This window comes from Cordyceps fumosorosea (genome assembly GCF_001636725.1).
Source record: "Cordyceps fumosorosea ARSEF 2679 chromosome Unknown scaffold_20, whole genome shotgun sequence".
Taxonomy (NCBI): domain Eukaryota; kingdom Fungi; phylum Ascomycota; class Sordariomycetes; order Hypocreales; family Cordycipitaceae; genus Cordyceps; species Cordyceps fumosorosea.
In genome coordinates, this window is record NW_017387320.1 from 338,861 (window position 1) to 362,281 (window position 23,421).

General features: G+C 57.6%; 11 protein-coding genes across 11 annotated transcripts; 6 read left to right on the top strand and 5 right to left on the bottom strand.

Annotated features, from left to right (window-relative positions):
* Window positions 1–300: 300 nt before the first annotated feature.
* Window positions 301–886, top strand: ISF_07181 (Mitochondrial outer membrane translocase complex, subunit Tom22; the record flags this gene model as incomplete). The annotated part of the gene is made up of 2 exons (XM_018850784.1): window positions 301–388; window positions 498–886. 2 exons carry the CDS (start codon window positions 301–303, stop codon window positions 884–886), a joined length of 477 nt encoding a protein of 158 aa, XP_018702062.1.
* A 1,030-nt stretch (window positions 887–1,916) lies between these two features.
* ISF_07182 (Adenosine/AMP deaminase) lies at window positions 1,917–3,153 on the top strand (the record flags this gene model as incomplete). The annotated part of the gene is made up of 4 exons (XM_018850785.1): window positions 1,917–1,946; window positions 2,034–2,173; window positions 2,253–2,925; window positions 2,980–3,153. 4 exons carry the CDS (start codon window positions 1,917–1,919, stop codon window positions 3,151–3,153), a joined length of 1,017 nt encoding a protein of 338 aa, XP_018702063.1.
* Window positions 3,154–3,631: 478 nt separating this feature from the next.
* Window positions 3,632–6,289, bottom strand: ISF_07183 (Dynamin, GTPase domain protein; the record flags this gene model as incomplete). The annotated part of the gene is made up of 1 exon (XM_018850786.1): window positions 3,632–6,289. The coding sequence occupies one exon, from the start codon at window positions 6,287–6,289 to the stop codon at window positions 3,632–3,634; it is 2,658 nt and encodes an 885-aa protein (XP_018702064.1).
* Window positions 6,290–7,173: 884 nt separating this feature from the next.
* On the top strand, window positions 7,174–7,957 carry ISF_07184 (Snf7; the record flags this gene model as incomplete). Its single annotated transcript, XM_018850787.1, has 3 exons — window positions 7,174–7,449; window positions 7,509–7,766; window positions 7,820–7,957. 3 exons carry the CDS (start codon window positions 7,174–7,176, stop codon window positions 7,955–7,957), a joined length of 672 nt encoding a protein of 223 aa, XP_018702065.1.
* An 889-nt stretch (window positions 7,958–8,846) lies between these two features.
* On the top strand, window positions 8,847–10,694 carry ISF_07185 (hypothetical protein; the record flags this gene model as incomplete). The annotated part of the gene is made up of 1 exon (XM_018850788.1): window positions 8,847–10,694. One exon carries the CDS (start codon window positions 8,847–8,849, stop codon window positions 10,692–10,694), a length of 1,848 nt encoding a protein of 615 aa, XP_018702066.1.
* A 273-nt stretch (window positions 10,695–10,967) lies between these two features.
* Window positions 10,968–13,079, bottom strand: ISF_07186 (Transcription factor; the record flags this gene model as incomplete). The annotated part of the gene is made up of 2 exons (XM_018850789.1): window positions 10,968–11,460; window positions 11,524–13,079. 2 exons carry the CDS (start codon window positions 13,077–13,079, stop codon window positions 10,968–10,970), a joined length of 2,049 nt encoding a protein of 682 aa, XP_018702067.1.
* Window positions 13,080–13,421: 342 nt separating this feature from the next.
* Window positions 13,422–15,560, bottom strand: ISF_07187 (Transmembrane amino acid transporter family protein; the record flags this gene model as incomplete). Its single annotated transcript, XM_018850790.1, has 5 exons — window positions 13,422–13,933; window positions 13,989–14,231; window positions 14,290–14,459; window positions 14,529–14,936; window positions 15,013–15,560. The coding sequence occupies 5 exons, from the start codon at window positions 15,558–15,560 to the stop codon at window positions 13,422–13,424; spliced, it is 1,881 nt and encodes a 626-aa protein (XP_018702068.1).
* A 1,467-nt stretch (window positions 15,561–17,027) lies between these two features.
* On the bottom strand, window positions 17,028–17,970 carry ISF_07188 (C6 finger domain protein; the record flags this gene model as incomplete). The annotated part of the gene is made up of 3 exons (XM_018850791.1): window positions 17,028–17,703; window positions 17,759–17,889; window positions 17,956–17,970. 3 exons carry the CDS (start codon window positions 17,968–17,970, stop codon window positions 17,028–17,030), a joined length of 822 nt encoding a protein of 273 aa, XP_018702069.1.
* Window positions 17,971–19,675: 1,705 nt separating this feature from the next.
* On the bottom strand, window positions 19,676–20,512 carry ISF_07189 (Zn(2)-C6 fungal-type DNA-binding domain protein; the record flags this gene model as incomplete). The annotated part of the gene is made up of 4 exons (XM_018850792.1): window positions 19,676–20,189; window positions 20,252–20,314; window positions 20,366–20,379; window positions 20,453–20,512. 4 exons carry the CDS (start codon window positions 20,510–20,512, stop codon window positions 19,676–19,678), a joined length of 651 nt encoding a protein of 216 aa, XP_018702070.1.
* A 455-nt stretch (window positions 20,513–20,967) lies between these two features.
* On the top strand, window positions 20,968–21,888 carry ISF_07190 (Epoxide hydrolase-like protein; the record flags this gene model as incomplete). The annotated part of the gene is made up of 1 exon (XM_018850793.1): window positions 20,968–21,888. The coding sequence occupies one exon, from the start codon at window positions 20,968–20,970 to the stop codon at window positions 21,886–21,888; it is 921 nt and encodes a 306-aa protein (XP_018702071.1).
* A 364-nt stretch (window positions 21,889–22,252) lies between these two features.
* ISF_07191 (tartrate dehydrogenase) lies at window positions 22,253–23,371 on the top strand (the record flags this gene model as incomplete). Its single annotated transcript, XM_018850794.1, has 1 exon — window positions 22,253–23,371. The coding sequence occupies one exon, from the start codon at window positions 22,253–22,255 to the stop codon at window positions 23,369–23,371; it is 1,119 nt and encodes a 372-aa protein (XP_018702072.1).
* Window positions 23,372–23,421: the final 50 nt, after the last annotated feature.

The following is a 23,421-nucleotide window of genomic DNA, read 5'->3' on the forward strand; positions in this document are numbered from 1 at the left end:
TCTGGCAAATCAGAGGCGACCGAGCGGAACCCGCTCCTAGTAGGAACTGACGAGGACCGAAATTTTTGAACTACTCTCAGGAGCTCCTAATCGATCATCCCCCAGCCGACTTTCAATTTGCCCCCGACGCTTTCGATACCTGTATTCCATCATTTTAATAGTTCCAAGCATTCACTTGCCGAGGACATCTGGCCCTTTGTTACAACACGACCTTTCGAGCGACATCCTCTCCTCTTCCCATCGCCGACGTCATCTCAGCGGCCTTTCTAATTAATCCCATCTTAATCCACAGCCGCCACCATGGTTACCCTTACCGAAGTCGAGGACGAACACTTCCAGGAGCACCCCGGTGCCCAGTACGAAGACGACGAGGACTACACGGATACTGGTATGCCACCCAAGTTTGCGCCCGCTGGCCCCCTATGCGCCAGCATGCAATCAGCTCGCCATTGGGTCTTTCCTCTTAAGCCTCTCCTGCTAACCCATCGCCTTCTCAGAGTCCGAAATCTCCAATGACTCCGACTTTGACGCTGAGAACGAGAGCTTCGCCGAGCGCCTGTACGCCCTCCGTGATATCGTCCCGCCTAAGACGCGCGGCTGGATCGCCGACAGCGCGAGCGCCATCTCCAACCGCGCGTGGAGCGTCATGTCCTTTGGCGGCAAGAGCGCCTGGGTCATCACCACGTCGATCCTCTTCCTGGGCGTCCCCTTTGCGCTGTCGTTCCACGAGGACCTGCAGTACGCCGCGATGGAGCAGGAGTACAATATGCGCCAGAGCGGCGGCGACATGCTGACCGGCGCTGCCGGCGAGGAGCAGAGCACCGCCGAGAAGGTTGGTGCCGCTCTCGCCGCCGAGGGCCAGGGCCAGGCCAAGCCTGCTCTGTAAACTCGGAGATACAGTCTTGTATATCCTATACCGCAGGAAGGCTATCCCGCGACATACAAAGCAACATACGAAGGAAGAAAGGAGAGAGAGGTCTTCCCGCAGTCTCGCCATGGAGACGGGGATTCCGGAATCATTCACCGTGACGATGACATGATTTATCGCGTGTACAATTAGCAAGAAAAACGGCCGGGGCTGTCAGGATGGAAAAACGACCCATCTCAGTTTCAAGTACCTCATTTTCGCGGCAGCTTGGGTTGCCAAAGGGACATTGGCAGATTGACATGTTTTTTTGGGATGTATAGACAAAAAAGCAGGGAAAGAGGATTTCTCGCAACATGTTTTCTTTTTTTTTTTCGTCGGCGGACGCTTGCACATGAGGTTGCCAACTTTGGGGCGTTTGTACCATCTCGCAGCATTTTCTCATGGGGTTTGGGGGCTTGCACATGTATATTACCACGGTACCTCGCTCGCGCTTGAGATTTCTCACTGCTGCATCACTGAATATCGACTCCACTTGAAAGTTATCTGCCTCGTGGTGTCCATGGAGAGTTATAGGTCACGCCCACAGTTCATGTTGCTTTCGTGTTTGCCCCTGGTCATTGTGGAATGGTTTCTCATCGCTATGCAGGTTCCGGTGATTCAAGAGCCTGGAGAGGTTCTGTTAGATGGAAAGTAATCTTCCGAGGCTCATACAATAGACAAAATCACTATAAGGCGCGGGTTGTCGGATTGTTTGTAAGTGTATTCTGCCTTGATGTATCAAAGACGACCAATATTTTATAGTTTTACCTGCAGATTTTGAACCTGATCGAAATACAAGGCCACGGTGAGAAGTCGTGAAGACACCTGACAGATCAGCCTTCTGACGTGGCTTATTACATGCAAGACATTGCCTCACCTGCCAGCCTGTGTAACGTCGGCCTCCGGGCCCACCGCACCGAACAACGTTCTGCCTGTGGAGCTGTCTTTGGGCATCTTTCATCGTCCTTGACTTCCTCCTTGTCCCATTCGGAAGAATTGCAAAAGAGGGATGGATTACGTTGCGCTGCCCAAGATTGAGGTACGTGGTTTACCTTGCCCCCGGCGAACTCCGGCCGCCTTGCACCCGCAACAACTAACGGCTTGCTTGCCCTTTACCCCGCGATAGCTTCACGCCCACCTGACGGGCAGCGTCTCGCGGCGCACGCTGCACGACATATGGCGTCGCAAGAAGGACGCCGGCGAGACGGACCTCCAGGACCCCCTGGAGGTGATGCCCGAGGGCAAGTTCGACTTTAACGTGCAGTCGTAAGCCTTCCGCCTCCCTGCCCACCCGAGCGCTTCTGCATCGGGTCGCTGAAGAACAAAAACTCACATCCTCTCGTAGATTCTTCCCGCTGTTCAGCAGCTACATCTACAACCTGCTCACCGACGCCGCCTCCGTCACCGAGGCCACCACCGCCGCGCTGCGCGACTTCCGCGCCGACGGCGTCGCCTACCTGGAGCTGCGCACCACCCCGCGCGCCACGCCGCTGCTCTCCGCCGAGGCCTACGTGCGCGTCGTCCTCGCCGCCCTCGCCGCCTTCAACGCCTCGCAAACGGACACGCGCGCGCGGCTGATCCTGTCAATCGACCGGCGGCACGACGCGGCCACCGCCGCCTCCGTCGCCGACCTCGCCGTGCGGCTGCGACCCGGGGGCCTGGTGGTGGGCGTGGATCTCTGCGGGGACCCGACGGCGCGCCCGGGAGGGGAGGTGCGGCTGTTCACGCCGGCGTTTGCGGAGGCGCGCGGGGCCGGGTTGGGGGTCACGGTGCACTTTGCGGAGGGGCGGGCGAGCGGCGCCCGCGAGGAGTTGGAGGTGCTGCTGGGGTGGGAGCCGCGGCGGCTGGGGCATGTCATCTGGGAGGACGAGGCGGCGAAGCGGGAGATTGCGAGAAGAGGGTTGTGCCTGGAGCTGTGCCTGAGCTGCAACGTGCGCGCGGAGATGGTGACGGGTGGCTACGCCGGGCACCACTTTGGGTACTGGCGGGGGGTGGACGGGCCCAAGATTTCCCTCGCGGTATGTGCCTGGAGTCCGCGGGAGGGTGTGTGTGCTTGCTGACGATGGATATAGACGGATGACGTGGGCGTGTTTGGAAGCCCGCTGTCCAAGGAGTACGAGCTGGCGGCGGAGCACTTCCACCTGGACAGGCAGGCGGTTTGCTCGCTGGCGCGCGAGGCCATCGACTCGACCTTTGGCAGCGACGAGGACAAGGAGTGGCTTCGGTCCATCATGTGGACGTCATAGAGATGGAGCCGAGGCACATGTCACAGATTCTTGGAGTCACCGAAACATGATTGCTATAGGGGATGTTTGTTATTTATTTCAAGACGCTGGTTCAAAAATGTAAACTGCCATGCTATCGAATACCGCGGCAAAATATGAGGAGCGGAATGGTTCTTTCGAGTCATGTTCTGGCAAGCCGCCAAAGGTCATCGTAAAAAGAAAAAGACTAGAGGGAAGAACGATGGGTGTCATCGTTCAAGTGTATATGTATACGCACAAACAAACAGAGTTGCTGGTAAAAACTTGCCGCGGTTGTGCAATGGCAAGATTGCACACGCTCAAGAAGAACCGCAATTACAATCAACGCCGACACCAGTTTGAGCAGCAAATCGCCTTACGGTCCCGCCGCCATCCCCCAACCCGGCACTCATGTCCATCGTACAGACCCCACGGGCCCATTCAAAGATTCGTGGTGTGCGTTTGTCAAAGCCTATTTTCTTTAGTGCGCACCTTGCGGGAGCGCATCGAGATCGACGTCGTTGACCTTGCTGCGCTCCATCTCGCTCTTTAGGGCGAGATCGCCGAAGAAGTTTGCCGCGCGCTCGCTCTCGGCGCGCGTCTGCACCGTCTCGTCGCGGCGGTGGTCGAGCTCCTTGACGCTCTGCTCCAGGCGCACGCGCAGGTTGTCGGCCGGGTAGCGGAGCACCTTGCGCACCGACGAGGCGATGCGGGCCGAGTTGCCGTGGACGTAGTCCATGTCGGCTAGCTGCTGCGTGATCTTGGTGGCGAGCCGCGGCGGGAGCGAGTTGGGGATCTGCTGCAGCACGTACGCGGACGCGGCCACGGCGGCGATGACGATGCCGGGCAGGATGAGCTGGCGCAGGTTCTCGTTGCTCAGCACCTTGGTCGCAGTGAGGGCTTGGTCCATCCAGTTGCCCATGCCCATCATGCGCGGCACAACGGCACCGGCAACTGTCAGGGCCATGCTGGTGCTGGCAAGCTTCTCCTGCTTCTGCAAAATGGTAGACCAATCGAAGAAGTCCCAGACCTGTGTTGAAATGTGAACGTTGCGCGCGAGAGCGTCACGCTTGCGACGGAACATGACCTCAGGTTTGAAGTGCAGGTTTTGGAACTCATCGCCAATGTGCAGCAGGCCTAATTGCTTGATTGTGTTGACTCCACGCATTGTCCTCTGTCTGGCACGGTCTTCGCAGATGTCGACAGCTTCTGATATTTGCGACAACATGGCCTCCTTCAGGTCGTCGGCGTATGAGAATGCACCAAACAAGCCGGGGTAAGGAATGTCGTACTTGGTATTTCCAGACTCAGTAATAGCGGTGGTGAGTTGTGCGCGGGTATCATCATAGACCTCCTTGCATGTGATTTCAATGCTGGTGCTGACCTGGTCATCGACCTCGGTCCTCGCCTTCTTGCTCGATTCTAGCTGAGGCTCCAGTTCTCTGAGCTCACGAGCAACGCGGTCAATCTCAGAGCGGGCAACTTCTTGGTTGACTCGGGCAAGAGTGTTGACGTCGTTGAGGATGTTGACAAGGTACGTCTTGGCGGGGGCAAGCTTTGACCTCGCGCGCTTCTCTAGGACAAACCTGCGTAGAGATTGTTCCAAGGCCTCGAAGTCTCGAATCTTGTCCAAATCCTTACCCTTGCCCTTGTCACTATCATCCGGATCATCTCCGCCGCCGCCACCACTGCCGCTTGGCCCTCCTGGAGGCGACGGGCTAACCGGGATGGCATTGCTGGACACAAAATGGACTAGCTCATCGGCCTCTTTTCGTGTGCGCGGACTGAGTCTTCCCACTTGATCCAGAATCATCTTTTGGCAGCGTTCTTTGTCTCTGATGTTGTCATAGCCGTTGACGACCATGAAAATATAAGCCTTCTCAGAGGCGGCTGTGGCAATGAAGTCCGTCGCAGACTGTGTGAAGTGGTTGGCTGCCGAAACAACGAAGACTACCACGTCAATTTCTTCTTGCCTGCTGAAAATAGCGGTCGTCTTTGTGTTGTTGGAGTTGAGGCCTGGTGCATCGATTAGTGCGATATCGACAACACCGTTGTTGAGCAGAGATTGATCAATGGTTCTGTTGTCCTTGACGAAGATCTTGCATTGTGTATATGTGTCGCTATCGACGACAATCTTCTCGAGGTCCATGAGGGTGAAGACATCGTAGGTGCTCTCGTCGTTCCGGTTGTAGATGGCATCTTTGTGAACTGCGTGTACTTCCTCCAAGCCAGCATTCTCCCTGGCGTCGAGCACTTCGCAGAAGATGGCAGTGCAGGGCTGCTGGTCTTCGGGTAGAAGCTTGCGGCGAAGAAGAGCATTGCAGAAAGTTGATTTGCCAGCATTCAAGTCTCCGGTGATGAGCACCTTACTCGTAGTATCTTCGATGCGTTCACGGAGAGAAATGAGGTGCTTGATGCTGGACGCAATCTTGCCGTCGAGGAGAGCAGCAATCGAGTGCTTCTCGAGGGAGTGGACTAATTCGGTGTGGTGCAGGGACCCAAGCTTCAGGTCGAGTTTGAGAATGGAGAATTCCTGTGCGATCTGTGGCGAGACGAGCCGGGGTTCTGGGACTCCTCTTCGCTCAGCAGCGGTGCTAGATTCGGCGGTGCTATCTTGGAGAGATGTCATGGCGCGTCGAAGGATTGGCGGTTGTGCTTGCACCGAGGAAGACGAGCTGGCGGCATCAGCAGCCATGGTGCTAACACGCTGCAGGCCGGGTCGAGTGGCGTTGGCTTCGAGGTCGGAACGCTGCACGGAGGGGTAGTGAGCAGGCCATGATGTGTTTGTCTCCTGAAGACTGTTCAACAGCTCTAGGACCTTGTTTATCGAGCGGCCGAGGGCGGTGCGCTGGCGGTTGTACCAGATCTGATGGACGACTCCTGACTGTCGTTCGTGATGCATGGGCGCATCCCAATTTGCGCCCGTCATGGCGCTCTGCTCATCGCCCGCGATGCTTCCGCCATATCCGGAATCGATGTCTATTAAGTGTTGTAGTCGCGCCGCGTGTTCCGAAGCGGCGCCGTTGCCGACTGTCATGAATTTGGTCTCGTTGGGGTGGCGAGCGGTGTTATTCGCGTCGGGCTCGGCGTCCTGCGGCGCAGGGGCTTTGCCCTTCCCGTTGGCATACTCCTGGCTCATAGCGATGCAAGCCTGGCTGATACCATTTCGAGAGAAATACTAAACAACAAATGGTGCAAGATTTCGCGACGTTGCGATGTGAAGTAGCAAGGCTTGCCGACGACTGTGGCGTGATGTTCTTGGGGAGGCGAAATGTCAAATGTCCGTTGGGGAGCGTGGGTCGGTGATTGGCTGATGCAGCGCCGAGTCCACTGTAAGCTGGTGCAGACACACTGGTAATTACACCTACACTTACCACTAATGAGTGCGGTTTACTGTTTATTTGCATTACACTAGTAATGACGTAGTGTGTCTGTTGTCCTTTCCTTTCCTTTTCAGTTTCTTTTTCTTGTTGTTGCATTTCCCAATATTTGTTCGAATCCTGACAGGCCATGGACCCTGGTAGCGGGCGCTATATGGAGTAGACAGGTTCGCAGGCTGCGGATGGTTCGAGTTTGTGCCTTGCATATGCTCTCGCAGCGTCTGCAATAAATGCTATGAAAAAAATACAAAATCAATCGATTTTAATGTTCACAATATCATAATCGCGGCTAATAAAAAAACTATCACAGCAGCAGTGACGTGGCTGACGACAAGTCCGACAGGCTACCATATAATTAAAGTGGACCCAGTCGCCAAGAGGCACGCGGTTACGTCGTTGCAGCAGGCAGACTGTATATCCCACCATCTATCCGCTGCATCACCACCACCACCACCACCACCACCACCAACTCCAGCTTTCCCATTGCGACATTGAAGCCCGGAAGTGGCATTCCTAACCGGACCGTGTACCCTTAACGGCAGATATCGAGCCAGGCCGAGCCTCCGGCCAGCGACAAGATGAATGTGAGCGCCTACGCACCCGTCCATCGCATCGGCAGTGACGAGCCGCTAACCACCACAAGATGCTTGAATGGGTGTTTGGCAAGCGCATGACGCCGGCAGAGCGTCTGCGCAAGAACCAGCGTATGCTCGATAAAGCAATCCGCGAGCTCGACCAGACCCGCGTCAAGCTGGAGAAGCAAGAAAAGACGCTCATCCAGCAGATCAAGACGAGCGCCAAGAACGGCCAGATGGGTGCCTGCAAGATCCAGGCCAAGGACCTTGTCCGTACGAGGAGATATATCGAAAAGTTTTATGGCATGAGAAGCCAGTTGCAACAGATTTCGTTGCGCTTGCAGGTACACCCACGCCAACCATCCTCGCCCCTGGCCGCCCTGTTTGCTGACCCCCGCCTCAGACGTATCGAACGAACGAGCAGATGATGCAAGCCATGAAGGGTGCTACAATGGCACTCGGAAGCATGAACAAGTCTATGAACCTGCCACAGCTGCAACGCATCGCCATGGAATTCGAACGGGAGAACGACATAATGGAGCAACGCCAGGAGATGATGGACGATGCTGTTGACGACGCCATGGATGTTGGCGTCGAAGAGGAAGGTGACGAGGTCGTTGAGCAGGTATTAGAGGATATTGGAATTGAGTTCAACCAAGCAGTACGTTGCAGCACTCCAAACGTTGATGGCACGCTAACATCTGCCTCGCACAGCTCGGAGAGACGCCTACAACGATCGGAAATCCAGCTCAGCCAGAGGGCAGAATTGCACAGGCGGTTGGCGGAGGCGGAGGTGACATTGACCCCGTTGACAACGACTTGGAAGCAAGGCTTGACAACCTGCGAAAATAATATCGGGCTCTGTCTGTGTCAACAACACTGCAGGATCCCAGCACCGCTACTGCTCCTACGAGTCCAAGAATGGACGACTATTTATCTCTATTGGAATTTCTCATCTGCTACTACACTTCATTTCGGCGAGCCAAATAATATATACAGCTATTTCCCCAGCTGCCGAGACTGTACTTGTACCCTGCAGAGGCCACATTTGGAAATGGTTCAGCATGACGGCTTGGGTTGGTGAAGCTCATGACCGACGCACCAGCAATGCATCTGGAGCCGAAAGGCGGGCAACAGCACAACCAGCAGCGTCTCGTAGCTTGCAACAAAGGGCTGAGGCGGAGATTGTGCATCAAGGTTCCGCCGTGAAAGAAGAGCACCTTTGCCAAGATGAAGATACCTCTCTGCACAGCATATGCGTCTGGAATTAACATCTGGCATCCACGCTATCGAGTTTGATGCCCCGTAATTGAGGGGCTCGTGAAAATCTCCATTTAAGTCGGGGATGCTGCGAGGAATAGGCAATCAATATTTGCAATCTGCGAAGTCGTTTTCCTTGTAAGAGAGCAATATCTATTCCGTTACCTGAGCTGAGCGTGAGTACACATCTCCTCACAATGTCTAACCCTGTGCCACACGCCTTTGCTCAGGACCCTTGATGGCAAATGCAGCCTGTTTGCCTGTTTGCCTGTTGGCTTCCTATTCAAGTCGGCTGGCGCTAACCGGTGCTGGCGCATCAGGCTGCCGCCAAGCCATCTTGCTCGTTTAGTACTACAACGACGGTATATATTCATCCACTGCTCACTTGTCGTGGTCGTCTGCAATTGGCATCATATTTTTCACTCGTTTTGCACACTTGCGCTCGTCCTGACTCCGTTTCCTCCCTCCTGTCTGTGTGGCAATGGGCCTCCTTCAGCTACCTCCCGAGGTATTGGCAATGATTGCTGAGCATTCGTTGCCATACTCCGAGGAACTCTCTCTCACATGCAAGCAATTGTATAATGGGATAACCCCTGTGAGACAAAGACACATCGACCTTCGCAAGCAATACCGAAACTTCTTCTTCACCCCCAGCGTGGCCAAAGTTTCCGACTTGCTGGCAGAAATTGCCGCGGATCCCGTCATTGCCGCCTACATCGTTCACCTTAACCTGGAGACTCGTCAACACTGTGAAGATGGTGAAATAGATGACGAGTATATCGAAAAAATGAACCGCAAGCTTGCGCCCTTGGTCCTTGGCTCTTCGCACCTCTCCACGCTCAGCGATGACCAAGATGGGCTCCACGCGCTCTGGCTGCGAGAAATCGTGCATGACGTGGAGCATGAGAAAAAGGGGGATGGTCAGGCAGAGTTTTGCATCGCTTTTCTCGTCTCTCTTCTCGTCAATGTCGAGACATTGACCATGCCGTCACAGTGGTGCGACCTCGATATCATGAGAGGATCTGATTCCACGCCCCCGAACCCCGTGATTGCTCTGCTACAACTCCTTGTCAAGAACGCCAATAACAAAAGTTTGAAAAACCAACCATTGCAAAAACTGCGCGTTATCAAGCCGAGCGCAGAGGTTGATACGCAAGGTGGCACTGATCTAGAACCCTTGCTTCCCTTCCTGGCGCTTGACTCTCTGCGAGAGCTGCACCACTGGTGTGCGGTCTTTTCATCCGGGTATCGTGAAGACATGCCTTTTACTGCTCTTGGCCGCAATATGGAAGTGATGAGGCTCGAAGACTATGTCATTTACAAAGACGCTGCTAGGTTTCTTTTTAGGCATATGAAGAACCTGCGCGTTTTTGAGATGGAGTACTCTATGAAGGATGAGACAGGCTATGGCTTTGAAGCTGACGATTTTATGCAATACTTGATTGTAGGGGCAGGAGGGAGTCTTGAGAAGCTGCTTCTCATCGGGAACCACGTTTGGCCTGACACGGAAGTTTTGAACTGCTCGTTGCGGGGATTTACGCGGTTGAAGCACCTCGAGCTGAGCACCCTGTTTCTTGTCAATGGGCCCGGGGCTCTTGGTCCTGGCTATGGAGAAGAGAACTGTGAAACGGAAGAAGAGGAGAGCGATGATGAGGATGAAGACGAAGACGAAGATGAAGATGAAGAAGGAGAGGACGACCAGGAGGATGATGAAGCTGAAACTGAAGATGACGATGAAGATGAAGAAGGAGAGGATGACCAGGAGGGCGATGAGATTAAAGGCGAGAATAACGAAGACGGAGAAGAAGACGCGTCAGACGGGGAGAAGGAGGATGCGGGAGATGCTGAATCAGACAACCAAGAAATGAGCGATGGAGAGGAGGACCAGGATAAGACCGTGGATGATGTACCGGAAGGAATCACGCGGTTATACCATGAAGACGGTACACACGACGATATGCTTGACTTCTATCCCGAAGATCGCCAAACGAAATATCGGAACGGCAACACTGTCTGGCGCCTCGTCAGCGCGCTTCCCGAGACGCTCGAGACGCTCGTTATCCACACTCCTGCTGCACCGCGCAATAGTTCCTGCGTAGAGCGCATGTTTCTCTATTTCGAGGAGCTGCGCGCCGAGCGGCTGCCCAACCTCAAGCGGATCGAGCTGCGCGTGAGTCTGCGAACGCGCTGGGGCGACCTGCTGGAGGGCGGCGACGATGAGGTGGCTCATCTGCAGGCATTTTTCGCCGACAAGGACATTCTCACCAAGTTTGAGGTGTATGATGACGTGATACACTGGATCAACCGTGATGAGCCAACCTGGTGGTGAACTGGACGAGGTCGGAACGGCGTCTAGAGGTTCAGCTCTGTCTGGGCTTGGAAATTGGGAGGATGGACTGGATTCTGGTTATAGAGAATGCTCGAGGAGAGAAGAGAACCTACTCTACTGTACATAATACCTACTATTATTCACTCATATCCGACTCGATAATCGGCGGATTATCGCAGGGCCTTCCCACCGTCAGTTGGACCACTCCACCCCCGGCCCTCCCCCGGCAGCGAGTGAAATCCTGGCGTCGGACGGAGAGAAGCCTTCGTGTAACTAGCTTAAGCGATCGCCAAAGGTCTTGACGTACGAGTCCCACCCGGCATCGTCGAACAGCAGGCCTGACAGTCCGGGGTTGAGCCCCTGCACCAGGAACTCTTGCCAGGCATCCTGGCGACAGAACTGGTTCGCGTCGAACCCAAAGTCCGGCCCCGTATACTCCAACACCGGCTGCCATATCTGAGACGAGGCCATGCCGGAGGCCAACACGGGGTCTGTGCCGGGATGCGGTGAGGGTGTCGCGGCCTGGTCGTGTCTTCGGCGTTTACTCCGCGACTCTCCTGCTGCATCTGGCGATCCCTCCGAGCCCAATCCCTCGCTGCCCAGAGCTTCCTCGGAGGGTATTTGCCCCGCCTGGGATGGGCTGTTCGGCACTCGGGTCTGTGAGGCCAGTTGGTCGAGCATCAGCTTCAGAGTGTCCCGACAGTGACTTGCGCTGGTCCACGTGCGGCCCATGCCCTCGAGCAACGATATGCTGTGATTCATGTCCCTTGGCATGAAGCAGTTAGCAACAATTGTCCGCATTCTCCGGGCTCCTTCATCTCTCACTCACAGGATGCCCTTTTCGAGCGGGTAGAGTTTGAGAAGACTCGCGTAGGCGACCACGAGACCCGCCATCCAGACCGCGGAGAGGGCTCCCGGCCAGGCCAGCACTAGAGAGCCCTTCGCACTTGCACGGAGCTGTCGAATGATCGCACGGCTTGCACTCAACGCCGACTGCAAGCAGGACCCAAAGTCCTCTCGGTCGGTCGGCAGCGAGAGGAACGGGCGGCTCACGCAGAGGACGAGGTGGTGATATAGGACGGCAAAGAAGGCCGCGTGTGGTGATTTAGCGCCGGTGGCGTCCTCGTCGTCTTGGAGGGACGACGGCAGGCTGTTCCACCACGAGTGAATCCTGGCCGTCAGGTCGAGGACCTTGTCCAGCGCGATCGATCGCTTGTGTATCGACGTGTGGAACAGTCTCAGAGCGTCTCCGAGCAGCTGCGAATACGTGACCATGCAGCCTAGAACAAGACCAGGAGCCTCTTCGGGCCGACGCGTGTCGTGGTCCCGTCCGTCGGAGCCACCCGCCGGGGCCAAGCCGTTGTTGCGCAAAAACGACTCGCGAGTGGCCGGCAGGTGCGCGCGCGCCTCATCCCCCGCCTCAACCGGACCGTGCAGCTCCGGCCCGCCGGGCACGCAGACGTCCACCTCGTCATCGCTCACCGCCACCGGATGCCCGAGCGCCAGCCCGAGGTGCCGATCCAGCACGTACGCGCACCACCACACCCTCTGCCTCACGCCCAGCGCGTCGTCGCCGCGGGGCAGCTGCCGGTAGCGGAACGGGCACCGGTGCAGGCCCGCCTGGTACATGAGGCGCGTGAGCGCGCCGTGCACCGTCGAGGCCGCACGCGAGGACATGCGCGTCACCAGGTACAGCTCCATCGCCAGGAGCGTCTGCAGGGCGCGCACGTCCTGGTCGCCCGCGACGACGAGGCCGAGCAGGCCGGTCAGCAGGGCGGGTGAGGTGATGCGGCAGCGAGGTTCCGAGAGCTGGTCGTCCGCGTCGGTCGCGGCGATGTTGAACACGCACTGGAAGCGCAAAGCGCGGCACAGCTTGTCGCGCAGCGTCTCGCCGCCGCCGCCACCGCCGCCGCCGGGGATCGTGGCCGAGTAGAAGCGGTGCACCTCCTCGAAGAACGTCGGGCCGTGCAGGAACGGGAACACCGGATGCCACTTTCGAAAGTAGATCATCAGTAGCTCCTTGGCCGCCGCGGGCGTCGGGGGCGCGCCCAGCCCCGGAACCCCTATCCCATAGTGAGGACCGCTGGGCGTCGCGGCCCCGGTCGAGGCGTCGTCGCTGATCAAGCCGAGGAGGAGGTCGTCGCCGTCGCCAGGCTGCTGCTCGTGCGTCGCCGGGAGCGAGCCCGGGTCATCGCGCGCGGCGGCGGCAGCGGCGGCGGCGGCCGGGGATGATGAGGAGGCGGCGAAGGCGCGGAAGACAGTGTTGATGAAGAAGACGCCGCTGGCGCTGCCGATGAACTCGCTCTTGTCCGGCCGGCGCGAGACGAACGAGCCGACCTCGATGGGAGGGAACAGCGCGCCGGCCTGCCTCGGTTGGCTCGACATGGCTGGTGCCGTCCGTCGATGGGGATGGCCCGTTATCGGACCGCGGGAATAATTTTTTTCTTGTCTCTATTCCGGAAGTAGCATCTCCCGAGTTTGTTTGCATAAAGCAGGATTGCGGGCCGTCAAATGATGATGGCAAGTCGAGTGCGGCTAAACTTTGTGCCGCGATGACGCAGCAGCGTCGCCACGCGAATCAGAACATGATCACCTATGTAGTAGACGTGTATACTAATTTGGAAATTAAATGTTAGATTCAAGCCAACATTCTGTGTGGTAAAACACTACACGAGTACAGCAGATAGTTCCTGGCCATGTTTCTCATATACATATACATGCCCAATCTTATCCCCAGACAGGCGAGCGGCACCCATACGACGTCGCCACCGTGCCGCCGGGTCCGAAGACACTAATCAAGCCCTCCACCGCCGCCCAGGTTCCCATACCCGACGTGGCCAGGCCAGCCAAGGCGTAAATGGCGCACGGGACGTGGATGTACCACCTGGCCATGAAGCCGCGCGCCAACCGCTTCATCCCGCTGTCATGCACGACGTTCTCGCCTGTCTCTGGGTTGAACCCCTCGCCGGGCAGCACGGCGGCGGACTGGACGGACCAGCCGAGGTACGCGATGCCGGGGAGCGAGTAGCTAAAGTTGACGGCGAAGAGGCCACCGACGAAGCCCACGATGCCGTTGAGGTTGGGCACCGCGGCGGCGATGAGGAAGGCGATGATCCAGTAGAGCGGGCCGAGCGCGTACCACATCCACCGACCGCGGCTTGACGCAATAGGCGGGAAATTGAACATCTCTTGGAACACTTCAATGTAGACCGTCTTCATGCCGACGTGGAAGTACAGCACTGGCAAAAGTGTTAGTTTGGAGAAGAGAGCGATGCGGCATTCCCAGTCACTTACCGACAGCGATTAGACCAGTCAGAAGGTTCAAGACGTTGTTGAACGTGCGCAGTCCGGCAGGGTTGATGACCTGATAGATGACGGAAGCCGAGTACTGCCCAAAGTAGCTATACACGAAGAGGCCGAAGAAGAGGTAGACGACACAGATGAAGGCCTGGGCGCAAATCATGCCTTTCCAAAAGTCCATGGGGTGTCTCATCTCCGACATGAAGGCAACGAAGAGAATAGCACCACTGTAGGCATCTAAATGGTATGGATAAGCACACGCGAGCCAATTATTTTGGAATGAGTAACCACTCACAAACCATGTTGTCAACTCCGTTGAAGATGCCGGCAAAGCCGTGTGCTTGCTGCTGATAAGCATCCGGCACGAGGCCTGCAAATGTCTTGACCGGGAGCTTTTCCTTGGGCAGGATGGTCGACCCAAAGATTGGCGGAAAAAAGGGTTCATACTTTGCCGCGGCGACCATGCTGTTGTTTTCTTCACGTTAGTAACCCCCTCCCCGCGCGAACTCTTCAGAAAGCAAGGGCTGGGCTCACATGGAGATGAAGCTGGCTATGTTGAACCAGACGGAGAGGTTGCAGATCCAGCTTAGGCGCTGCAGCGACCGGATGCTGCCAAACACCATGCCGATGGCCATGATGATGATCATGCAGACGATGAAGCACAGCTGCGGGCCGGCGAGCAGCGAGATGACGCGCCCCTTGCTGAAGATGAGTACCATGACGGTGCAGAACTGCTGCAGCGACTGCATCACGTTGATGAAGTGCCGCGTCTTGGGCCCGAAGACCCGGAAGAAGATGTCGCCGTAGCTGAGCATCGGGTAGCGCGACGAGTCGAGCGTGGTGAACATGCGCCAGAGCATCAGGCCGCTGAGCGTGGCGGCGATGCCGAAGACGACGTAGAGGGCGACGCCGGTGCCGTATCCGACGCTCGCAAAGACGAATCTGCAAAGATGGCGGGATCGTTAGCTGTCGGTACTACGTGCTCGAAGAAAAGCTGTCGCCACGTTGACAAACGTACGGAGTGTTGGACCAGCCGAGAATATCGGTGGTGACGAGGAAGAAGATGGAGCCCCAGCCAGCGGTGCGCATCGCCCTGGCGGCTGTCTTCCACTCCTCGTCAAGCGAAGTCGTGCTGGAGCCGCCATGCGCCACGCTCGGCGCAGTCTTGTCTTCGTCCGGGTTGGACGCCGCCAAGACCTTGCCATCTCCGTCGACCGCGGCGCCCTTTTCCTCAGTCGACGGCCCGGGGTTCGTGGCGGCGGCAGCGGTAGCATCTCGCTCGTCCATCTTCTTGGTTTCGTGGTGGACACCCTTGGAGAAGCGGCTCTTGACCATCTTGCTCAGCGTCATGGGTCCGCGGCGCTCGAGGTAGAGGCGCTCGGCCTCGCGCTCCTCCTCGCGCTCCACCTTGGCCCAGTAGCGAAACTCGGCAAAGGAGACGGTCGGGTCGACGCGGTAGTTGATGCCGTAGGGGCGTAGGGGCGCCGTCTTTTCGGGCACCTCGAGCGAGTGCTGGCGCGCGGCGGCCGGTGCGGCCTCAATGGGCATCTCGCCTCGGTCGCCCATGCTGATAGTGGGCGGGCAAGTGAGAAGTGGATGGTGAGAAAAGAAGATTTGCAGAGATGGGAGGAGAGGAGCAACGGAAACTGATGAGAAAAGAGAGCAGGGGAATGCAACAGGAATGTATGCCAGTTATAGAAGGTAATGTCAAGGCATACTAGTAGTGATTTAGTGTCTTGCTAGCATGCAATGGACTGGATGAGCGAGCGTGATGGGATTGTCAGCATACGAAGACAAAAGTCCTTGAACTCGACATCCAGCGTGCCAGCATGTCGGACTGCATAAGCACTGGGAATACGGCCGATACCTGGTCAGGCCGGGAGTAAGTTGCCAGCGGCCCCCGTCCTCTCTCTCCACAGTGGCGCCGCGATGGAGCGCCATGGAGCCCTGGCGGAGAGAATGTAGTGGATAGGGCGGACTAGCCAAGCCGGAAGTGCACTGGTGGCGTTCGCGACAGGCCCGAGGGCTATTACCGGGAATCGCAGCGCCGGAAGCAGTTGGTTGGGGGTTGGTGGACGTGGAGGAAATCCGCATGGTGGGATGGATTTGGCCGAGAGCAGCCGTCGAGGAATTGCGCGAGTTTTCTGGAGTAGTGAGGCAAGGTTCAAAAGGACCAAAGTGTGAACAAAAGTACCACGCTGGGGTGAACGATAAAGATCAATTACACCTCGAGGCTTCGGTACTGTACCCGCAGTCGCTGCTACGCCGTCCAGTCACTCGTCGTTGCTAGGCCGGTCGGTCATCCACAGTGTCTTCCTCGGGACACAGGTCGAGCATCTCTTTTATTACCACCCGCAACTCTCCAAGTTGCAGGGGTTTTCCAGGGCGAGTCCTGTCATTGACTCCGCCTGGACAGGACGAAGCCAGCAGGTGAGGCGAGCTTCCACATCCACCCCAAACCTGAACCAGTCTAGTATTTGTGGGTAGGTCGAGTTATTATTTGCTAAGATGACGATCTTTTGCACGGCACGTAGCTTTCCTTTTTTTTTTTTACCCAGGCTCGGAAAAGGACGAGTCCGCACTTGGTCGCTGCGTCGATCCCCAGTCAGGCTGCAAGGGTGGCCCGAACGCCCCGGAGTTCCTCGCGGCTTGAATCTGGGGGCGGGCGTCGGCATTGACGTGTGGCAGAAAATGGCCTGCCGTACGGACTAGTCGCTGGGACTATAAATGAAGCCCCATTCTGCGCGTCAGCGGCGTAGGTTGGGCTGTCTCTAACCGGGCCGGATTGCCCATTGTCCAGCTCGAGCCCGGTGCTGTAGCTGAGACTGGCGAGGCTCGCACCTGGCTAGTGCATCCAAAGTACCTCGTGCGTCGTGCCCGTGGGGTGTTGCCAATAATTCAAGCTGCACTGAGGCTGAAGAACGGCGAGTGGAAGCCGTCGCTTTGTCGACGCCCTCGACATGCATGGCCGCCCCAGCCACGAGTTGCCCTGCATGACCCTCCCTCCCCTCAATCATTTACTGTTATTGGGCGCTATACCGTAAATATTACCGGCTCGTGCCAGCACTGGTCCCAGGACCTGCTCCCGGATCGCCAAAAGCGCTCGAGGCGCACCCTCACCCGCGGCGGCATCGGGCTGTACTCGCTGCCCATTTCCGCGAGCAGCCGGCCGACCGTAGCCCGCTCCGCGAAGCTTCCCGTGGCAACGGCGTATCCCAGCACCGCGAGCGGCCAGGTGAGACACCACCGGAGGTTGTCCTTTTCAAAGGCGTGGCTGACGAGCCGCAGCAATATCTTGCGCTGCGCTGCCTTGACGGCGTCGATCCAGTCGACAAGTGTGGAATCCGCCGAGGGCGGATAGCTGCAACAGCAGTAAATGCTGCAGGCTGCTTTGAAGATGCTCGCCAGAAGATAGGCGGTGTCTGCCTTGGGCATTGAATATGGTTCCGTCCACGCCTCCGGAGCAAACCCTGCAATGGTGTCGTATATTTTCTCGGCCTTTTCCTTCAACAGCGTACCGGACATGCCAAGGTGCGCGGCGCCACGCAAATCGCCAATCTCGAGTATTTGCGCCCACAGAAAGCTGGGGCACGGAAAGTCGTTGCATAATGTGAGCCTGAATGCGTCTGTGAGTTCTTGGTTCGTGAACGTGTATAGTTGCACAAAGCCTCCAGCGTGCCGTGTCAGAGTATTGCCTATGACGGCGTTTCTAAGGTTCAGGTCAGTCTTGTTGAATTCCGACGCCAATTTCGCAATAAACGCACATGAGGATACGGTGAATGGCATTTCCCAAGCTCAATTCATCCCTGCCGAGAACAGCTGGTGTTCCACACCGTCTGAGAAGAGCAAGGAACCCTTCCAGGTGAGCATGTGCACCGGGCAGCGCAAGATAATCCTATAATTCAGGATCAATGCCTGTTAGCTTGGCGTTGGATCGGTATGGAGCACTGAAGAGACGCACCTCGATAGCTGACATTTTGCAGATTCTTTGCAACACCTTATTCTCGAGGACGTTGTCAATGTCTGTGATCTGATGGCGCGCAGTCTGACAGGAAGCATTCAGAAGCTGGTAAAGACGGCTCCAGAGGTGAGACGTATCATCGGTTGCACTCGGCGTCGGGATTGTTCCCCGAGCCACTCCCAGGAATCGAATTCGCGCGCAGAGAGCTGCTGCGACAATGACATCGCTGTAGGGGTCAAACGGCTGAGGCTGCTGGGCCACGTTGTGGCTGCTGCTTGCAACCGCCAACTCCGCATTGTCGCTTTTGACTACTTTGTTTCCTAATTTTCAGCCTGGAATTAGCAACCTGGCTGATGGATCCGAAAAGGTCGCTGCCACGGGCAATGGAAAGCGCATCAACAAGTGTCTTGGTAGCCTAGGAGGTGACCTACTGTATGCGACGGCTTCTATCACGGCCCATCCTTGAGGAATCAACAACGGAGGAACTTGTTGTGATTCGGTCGTGGCGTACCACAATTCAGGGCCAGTGAAGACGGCAAAATTGTCGAGGTGTAAACGTTCCTGGCGGTGCTTGGCCAGCTTGTGGTCGTCTGGACGGACGGACTGGGTGGTTGTCAGTTGTCCCTGCCATGCGCCATCTTGGTTGACTGCATAGTGAGCCGACAGCGGAAGAGGCTCGAATCTAATCCACTCTCTCCGCTTTGGAAACGTCTCCTTCGTAGCAATAATCTCCTGCGAATGCCTTTCATAGTGGCACGCGACGTTCCGCTTTGCGCAGCTCTTGCACTTTGGTCTCTGCTCGTCGCATCGCACGCGTCTCACTCTGGCACAGAAATGAGCATGTCGTCGGAGTCCATCCAGGGTGTCTGTCCTCTGCGGACGGCAATGCGGACACCCCTGAGCAGAGTGGTCACTTACCGGCAGCCGAGGCAGCCTGTTCTAGTCTTGGTTGCCCACTGCTTGATTCTCGGGCGCGGCGACGGATTGTCGCCTTGGCTATCCGGCGATGTACTTCCCATACTGCGTATTTCTATAAGACTTCAAGGTCGCTACAGGACCACGACATCTCTGGCTCTGTTTTCTTCACATGCATTGATGAAGTGAAGTGCCAACTCGGATTGAGCCTCATCCAAGTGTGGCTGTACCTATAGGCTAAGTGGCGCTGGAAGAATAATCCTCCGCAGCCTATTCAGAGTGCCAAGGCAGCCACTGTAACGTATCCATAGTATTCAACCATAACTTGTTGTGTCTTTACTTTCTAACAATAATCCAGCCGGATTCCGCAGTCATTACGCGCAGCCGCACCCTACACAACGTGGGTGCTATCTGTTGGTTGCATAAAGGGGTAAGTAGATATTAAATAGAGTGTACGGCCGCCGCGGGCCAGGGACTAGCCGCAGCACAGCTCGTTCGCCAGGCTGGCGCCGCTCGCGGAGCTGACCTGACGTGACAACGAGGCGGGCGTGCCGCCGACGTTTGACGGCATTCGCGGGCGGCTGAGCGACCAGCAGGGCGCCGGCGCGCTGGACTCCACCTGGACAGGCTGATGGATGAGGACATTCGTATTGATAGGATGACGACCGTCAGCGTCAGCACCATAATCATGGAGCTGAGCTGTATTTGGCACTTTGATGCAAGTTGCCGACAGCACAGACTCGGGTCACAAGGCACACACTGCACAGACCAGGAGACAGCTCATACCAACATCCATTTCTATGTGCTACCAGAGATACTGCTCCTTGAACTCCTCCGGCATGTCAAAAGCGCCCTCTTGGGCGTCCGAGTCTGGGGACGCTCCTGGTAAGAGATGATGTCGGACATCGGTGGCAGATCTTTGGGCAGGATTAGCAACGCGCTCGCCGGACGAGGCTCCCAGCGCCATCGCCGCATCGTGAGCATGCAATGGCCGGGCAAGGCGCGCGGCCGTTCTAGCCGGATCCTCCTGCGTTCCTGCTGGCTGGGTGACACCCACCGCCGCAGCCGCTCGAAGACGCTGAAAGTCTTGTGCCCAGTTCATCACATCCCGGGGCGTAGAGAGGGGGAACCGCTCCCAGTACGCGGCCATCTCGGCCTTGTCTGCTGCCTTGGCGTCGGGCAGGGCGGCCACTTGTGTGCTGCTTCGGAAGGCGGATGCCATGGTTGCGCCGTCCACGGCCGAGACGATCTGCAGCAGCGCGCGCTCCGTCTCTCGCAGCCTGTGTTCCAGGGCTTCGGCGTAGCCCTTGGCCGGGCCGCTTGTGCTGTTTAGCATCATCCTTGTTTTCAGGACGGCGAGATGGGATAGGTCAAGGCTTACCGTTTCCGCAGTCCCGGCCACTGGCATGGCTTCTTCAAGTCCCGGCAGCGGGAGCAGATCGGCCTGTCCACATCATTAGGCCGACGGGCTGACGGCATGTAGTTAAGAACTCACCTCTCTTCGTCACACTAGAAGGAAACATGTTAGTATGTGCATAGACTATCTCAGGGGGGTTACCCGTCGGGCTCAAGCTGGCCGTACCTTTTGCTTCCGTGAGCGACACTGATTGCACGCAGCTCGACCGCGCACTTTCGCTGGCATGTCGACTCCGCCCAGGCGGGCATCGCCCAAAATTGTTGAGGGGCTTTAGCAAGGCGGTACAGGGTTAATTCATATGCGAAGATCCGCATAAGCCGTCTCCGAAGACCAGGCAGTTGATTGAGTAGTTGAAGATGTTTGGCCGACTTGCATGGGCGGATGCATTCGGTTAATATTTCAGCCGACGTCGGCTCAACTCCCTCTTTCCCTCTTTGGGTGGCGGCGCCAAAACTTGGAGCCGCGGGGAACTTGCTCACTGGGCATGCACTCATTCGTCCGGTGATCAGCAGGCATGTTGACACAGCTAATTCAAACCAATCCCTAGTGACCCCACTTGATCGAAGACTGCAACTACTGTTATAACTAACATGATAAAGAGGCGTGGCCTGGCCCCTTGTAGGGTGCTTCTGCAACGACTCCCTCCCCAACTTACTAGCTTACCATTACCATTTTGGACCATGTTTCCCGGACTCACCCCCTTCACCGTTCAAACGGAGACTTCACCTGGGGTCGTCTCCATCTACGGCCTCAAAACTGACCCACCCATCCCGTCGCTGCCCACGCTCCTCCTGCTCCACGGCTTCCCGCAGAACCACCGGATCTGGTCCCGGGTAGCCGGCCTCCTCGCTGGCCGGTACAACCTCGTCATCATCGACCTCCGCGGCTACGGGGCCTCCTCCAAGCCTTCCTCGCTCGCCGCCTACGCCAAGAGCGCCATGGCCCGCGACTGCATCGCCGTCATGGACGCCGTCCTCGGCCCCGACGGCGACCGCCGCTTCTCCGTGTGCGCGCACGACCGCGGCGCGCGCGTCGCCCACAAGCTCTGCGTCGACCACCCCGCGCGCGTCCAGCGCGTGATGCTGCTCGACATCTGCCCGACGCTGGCCATGTACGCCCAGACCGGGCTGGCCTTTGCCACCGCGTACTTTCACTGGTTCTTCCTGATCCAGCCGGCGCCGCTGCCGGAGACGCTGGTCGCGGCCAAGCCCCGCGAGTTCGCGCAGAGGTTCATGGGGGCGCGGCAGGCGCAGGGCGCGCAGGTCTTTGATGAGGCGGCGTTCGAGTCGTACGTGGGAGGGCTGGCGGACGAGGAGACGCTGCACGCCATGTGCCAGGACTACAGGGCGAGCGCGACGCTGGACCTGGAGGAGGCGCGGGCGGACATCGCGGAGGGGAGGCTGATTAGGTGCCCGCTGAGGGTGTTCTGGGGGAAGCACGGGGTGATCGAGGAGTGCTTTGACGCGATCAAGGAGTGGCGGGCGGTGACGGAGGAGGGCGTCGTAGTGGACGGGCACAGCGTGGACTCGGGACATTACATCCCGGAGCAAATTCCTGATCTTTTGGCCTCAAAGATTATTGACTTTTTCGTTGAAGAATAGAAGCGATAGAGTGGAGAGAGCTTAAGTCAATACCATGTACACCGAGATGACTTCGATATCTACTCTCGGTGTGTTGCGCCGTCTACAGCATGACTACATCAACACTGTTATCATAGACTCTCTAAATTCGGCAAAGAATACTTTATTATTATTTCGACCACCTTGTCAGCATTAATCACGGAGCCTCAGTGCCGCGCGCTCTGCCGAAAAAGCCTCTGTGAGCTGTCGGTTCATCTTTCAACCGCCACCCCACCTCGTCATGCAGGACATATAAGTCGCAGTCCTGCCCGAAGCAAGTACTCATTCTTCAAACTATCACTCTTCTCCTACACCATACAAACATCTCTACCAACTCTTCCCAGTTATGGCCGCCAAAGCTCTCAAGATCGCCGTCATCCCCGGCGACGGCATCGGCACCGAGGTCATGCCGGCAGGCGTCCGCTGCCTCGAGGCCATCGGCAAAGTGTTCAACATCGCCTTCGAGTTTGAGTGGTTCGACTTTGCCAGCTGCGCCTACTACCAAACCCACGGCACCATGCTCCCCGCCGACTGGAAGGCCACCCTGCAGCGCTTCGACGCCATCTACTTTGGCGCCGTCGGCCTCCCCGCCGTCGTTTCCGACGACGTCTCCCTCTGGGGCAGCCTTCTGCGCTTCCGGCGCGAGCTCGACCAGTACGTCAACCTGCGCCCCTGCCGGCTCATGCCCGGCGTGCCCAGCCCGCTCGCCGGCCGCAGCCCCGGCGACGTCGACTTCCTCGTCGTCCGCGAGAACACCGAGGGCGAGTACAGCTCCGTCGGCGGCACCATGTTCGCCGGCACCGACCGCGAGCTCGTCGTCCAGGAGACCATCATGACGCGCGTCGGCGTCGACCGCATCGCGCGCTACGCGTTCGAGCTCGCGAGCCGCCGGCCGAGGCGCCACCTCACCAGCGCGACCAAGAGCAACGGCATCTCCATCACCATGCCTTACTGGGACGCGCGCGTCGCGGAGATGGCGAAGGGGTTCCCGGAGGTAAGCGTGGACAAGTACCACATCGACATCCTGGCGGCGCACATGGTGCAGCGCCCGGACGCGTTCGACGTCATCGTGGCCAGCAACCTCTTCGGCGACATCCTGTCGGACCTGGGCCCGGCGTGCGCGGGCACCATCGGCATCGCGCCCTCGGCGAACATCAACCCGACGGGTGAGTTCCCGAGCCTGTTCGAGCCGGTGCACGGCAGCGCGCCGGACATTGCGGGCCGCGGCGTGGCGAACCCGGTGGGCATGATCTGGGCAGGGCAGATGATGCTGGAGCACCTCGGGCACGAGGAGGCGGCGGCGGCGCTGCTCCGCGCCATCGAGGCGGTGCTGGCACGCTCTGATCCGGTGGTCATGACGCCGGATATGGGCGGCAAGGGTACGACGAAGAGATTCGGCGACGAGGTCGAGCGGGAGATTCTGAGGGCGGGCGGCCAGGCAGCGCCGAGCACGAGCAACTCGTAGTATACATGTATATACCCCGTTTTATATAAATACAAATATTTCATTTTATA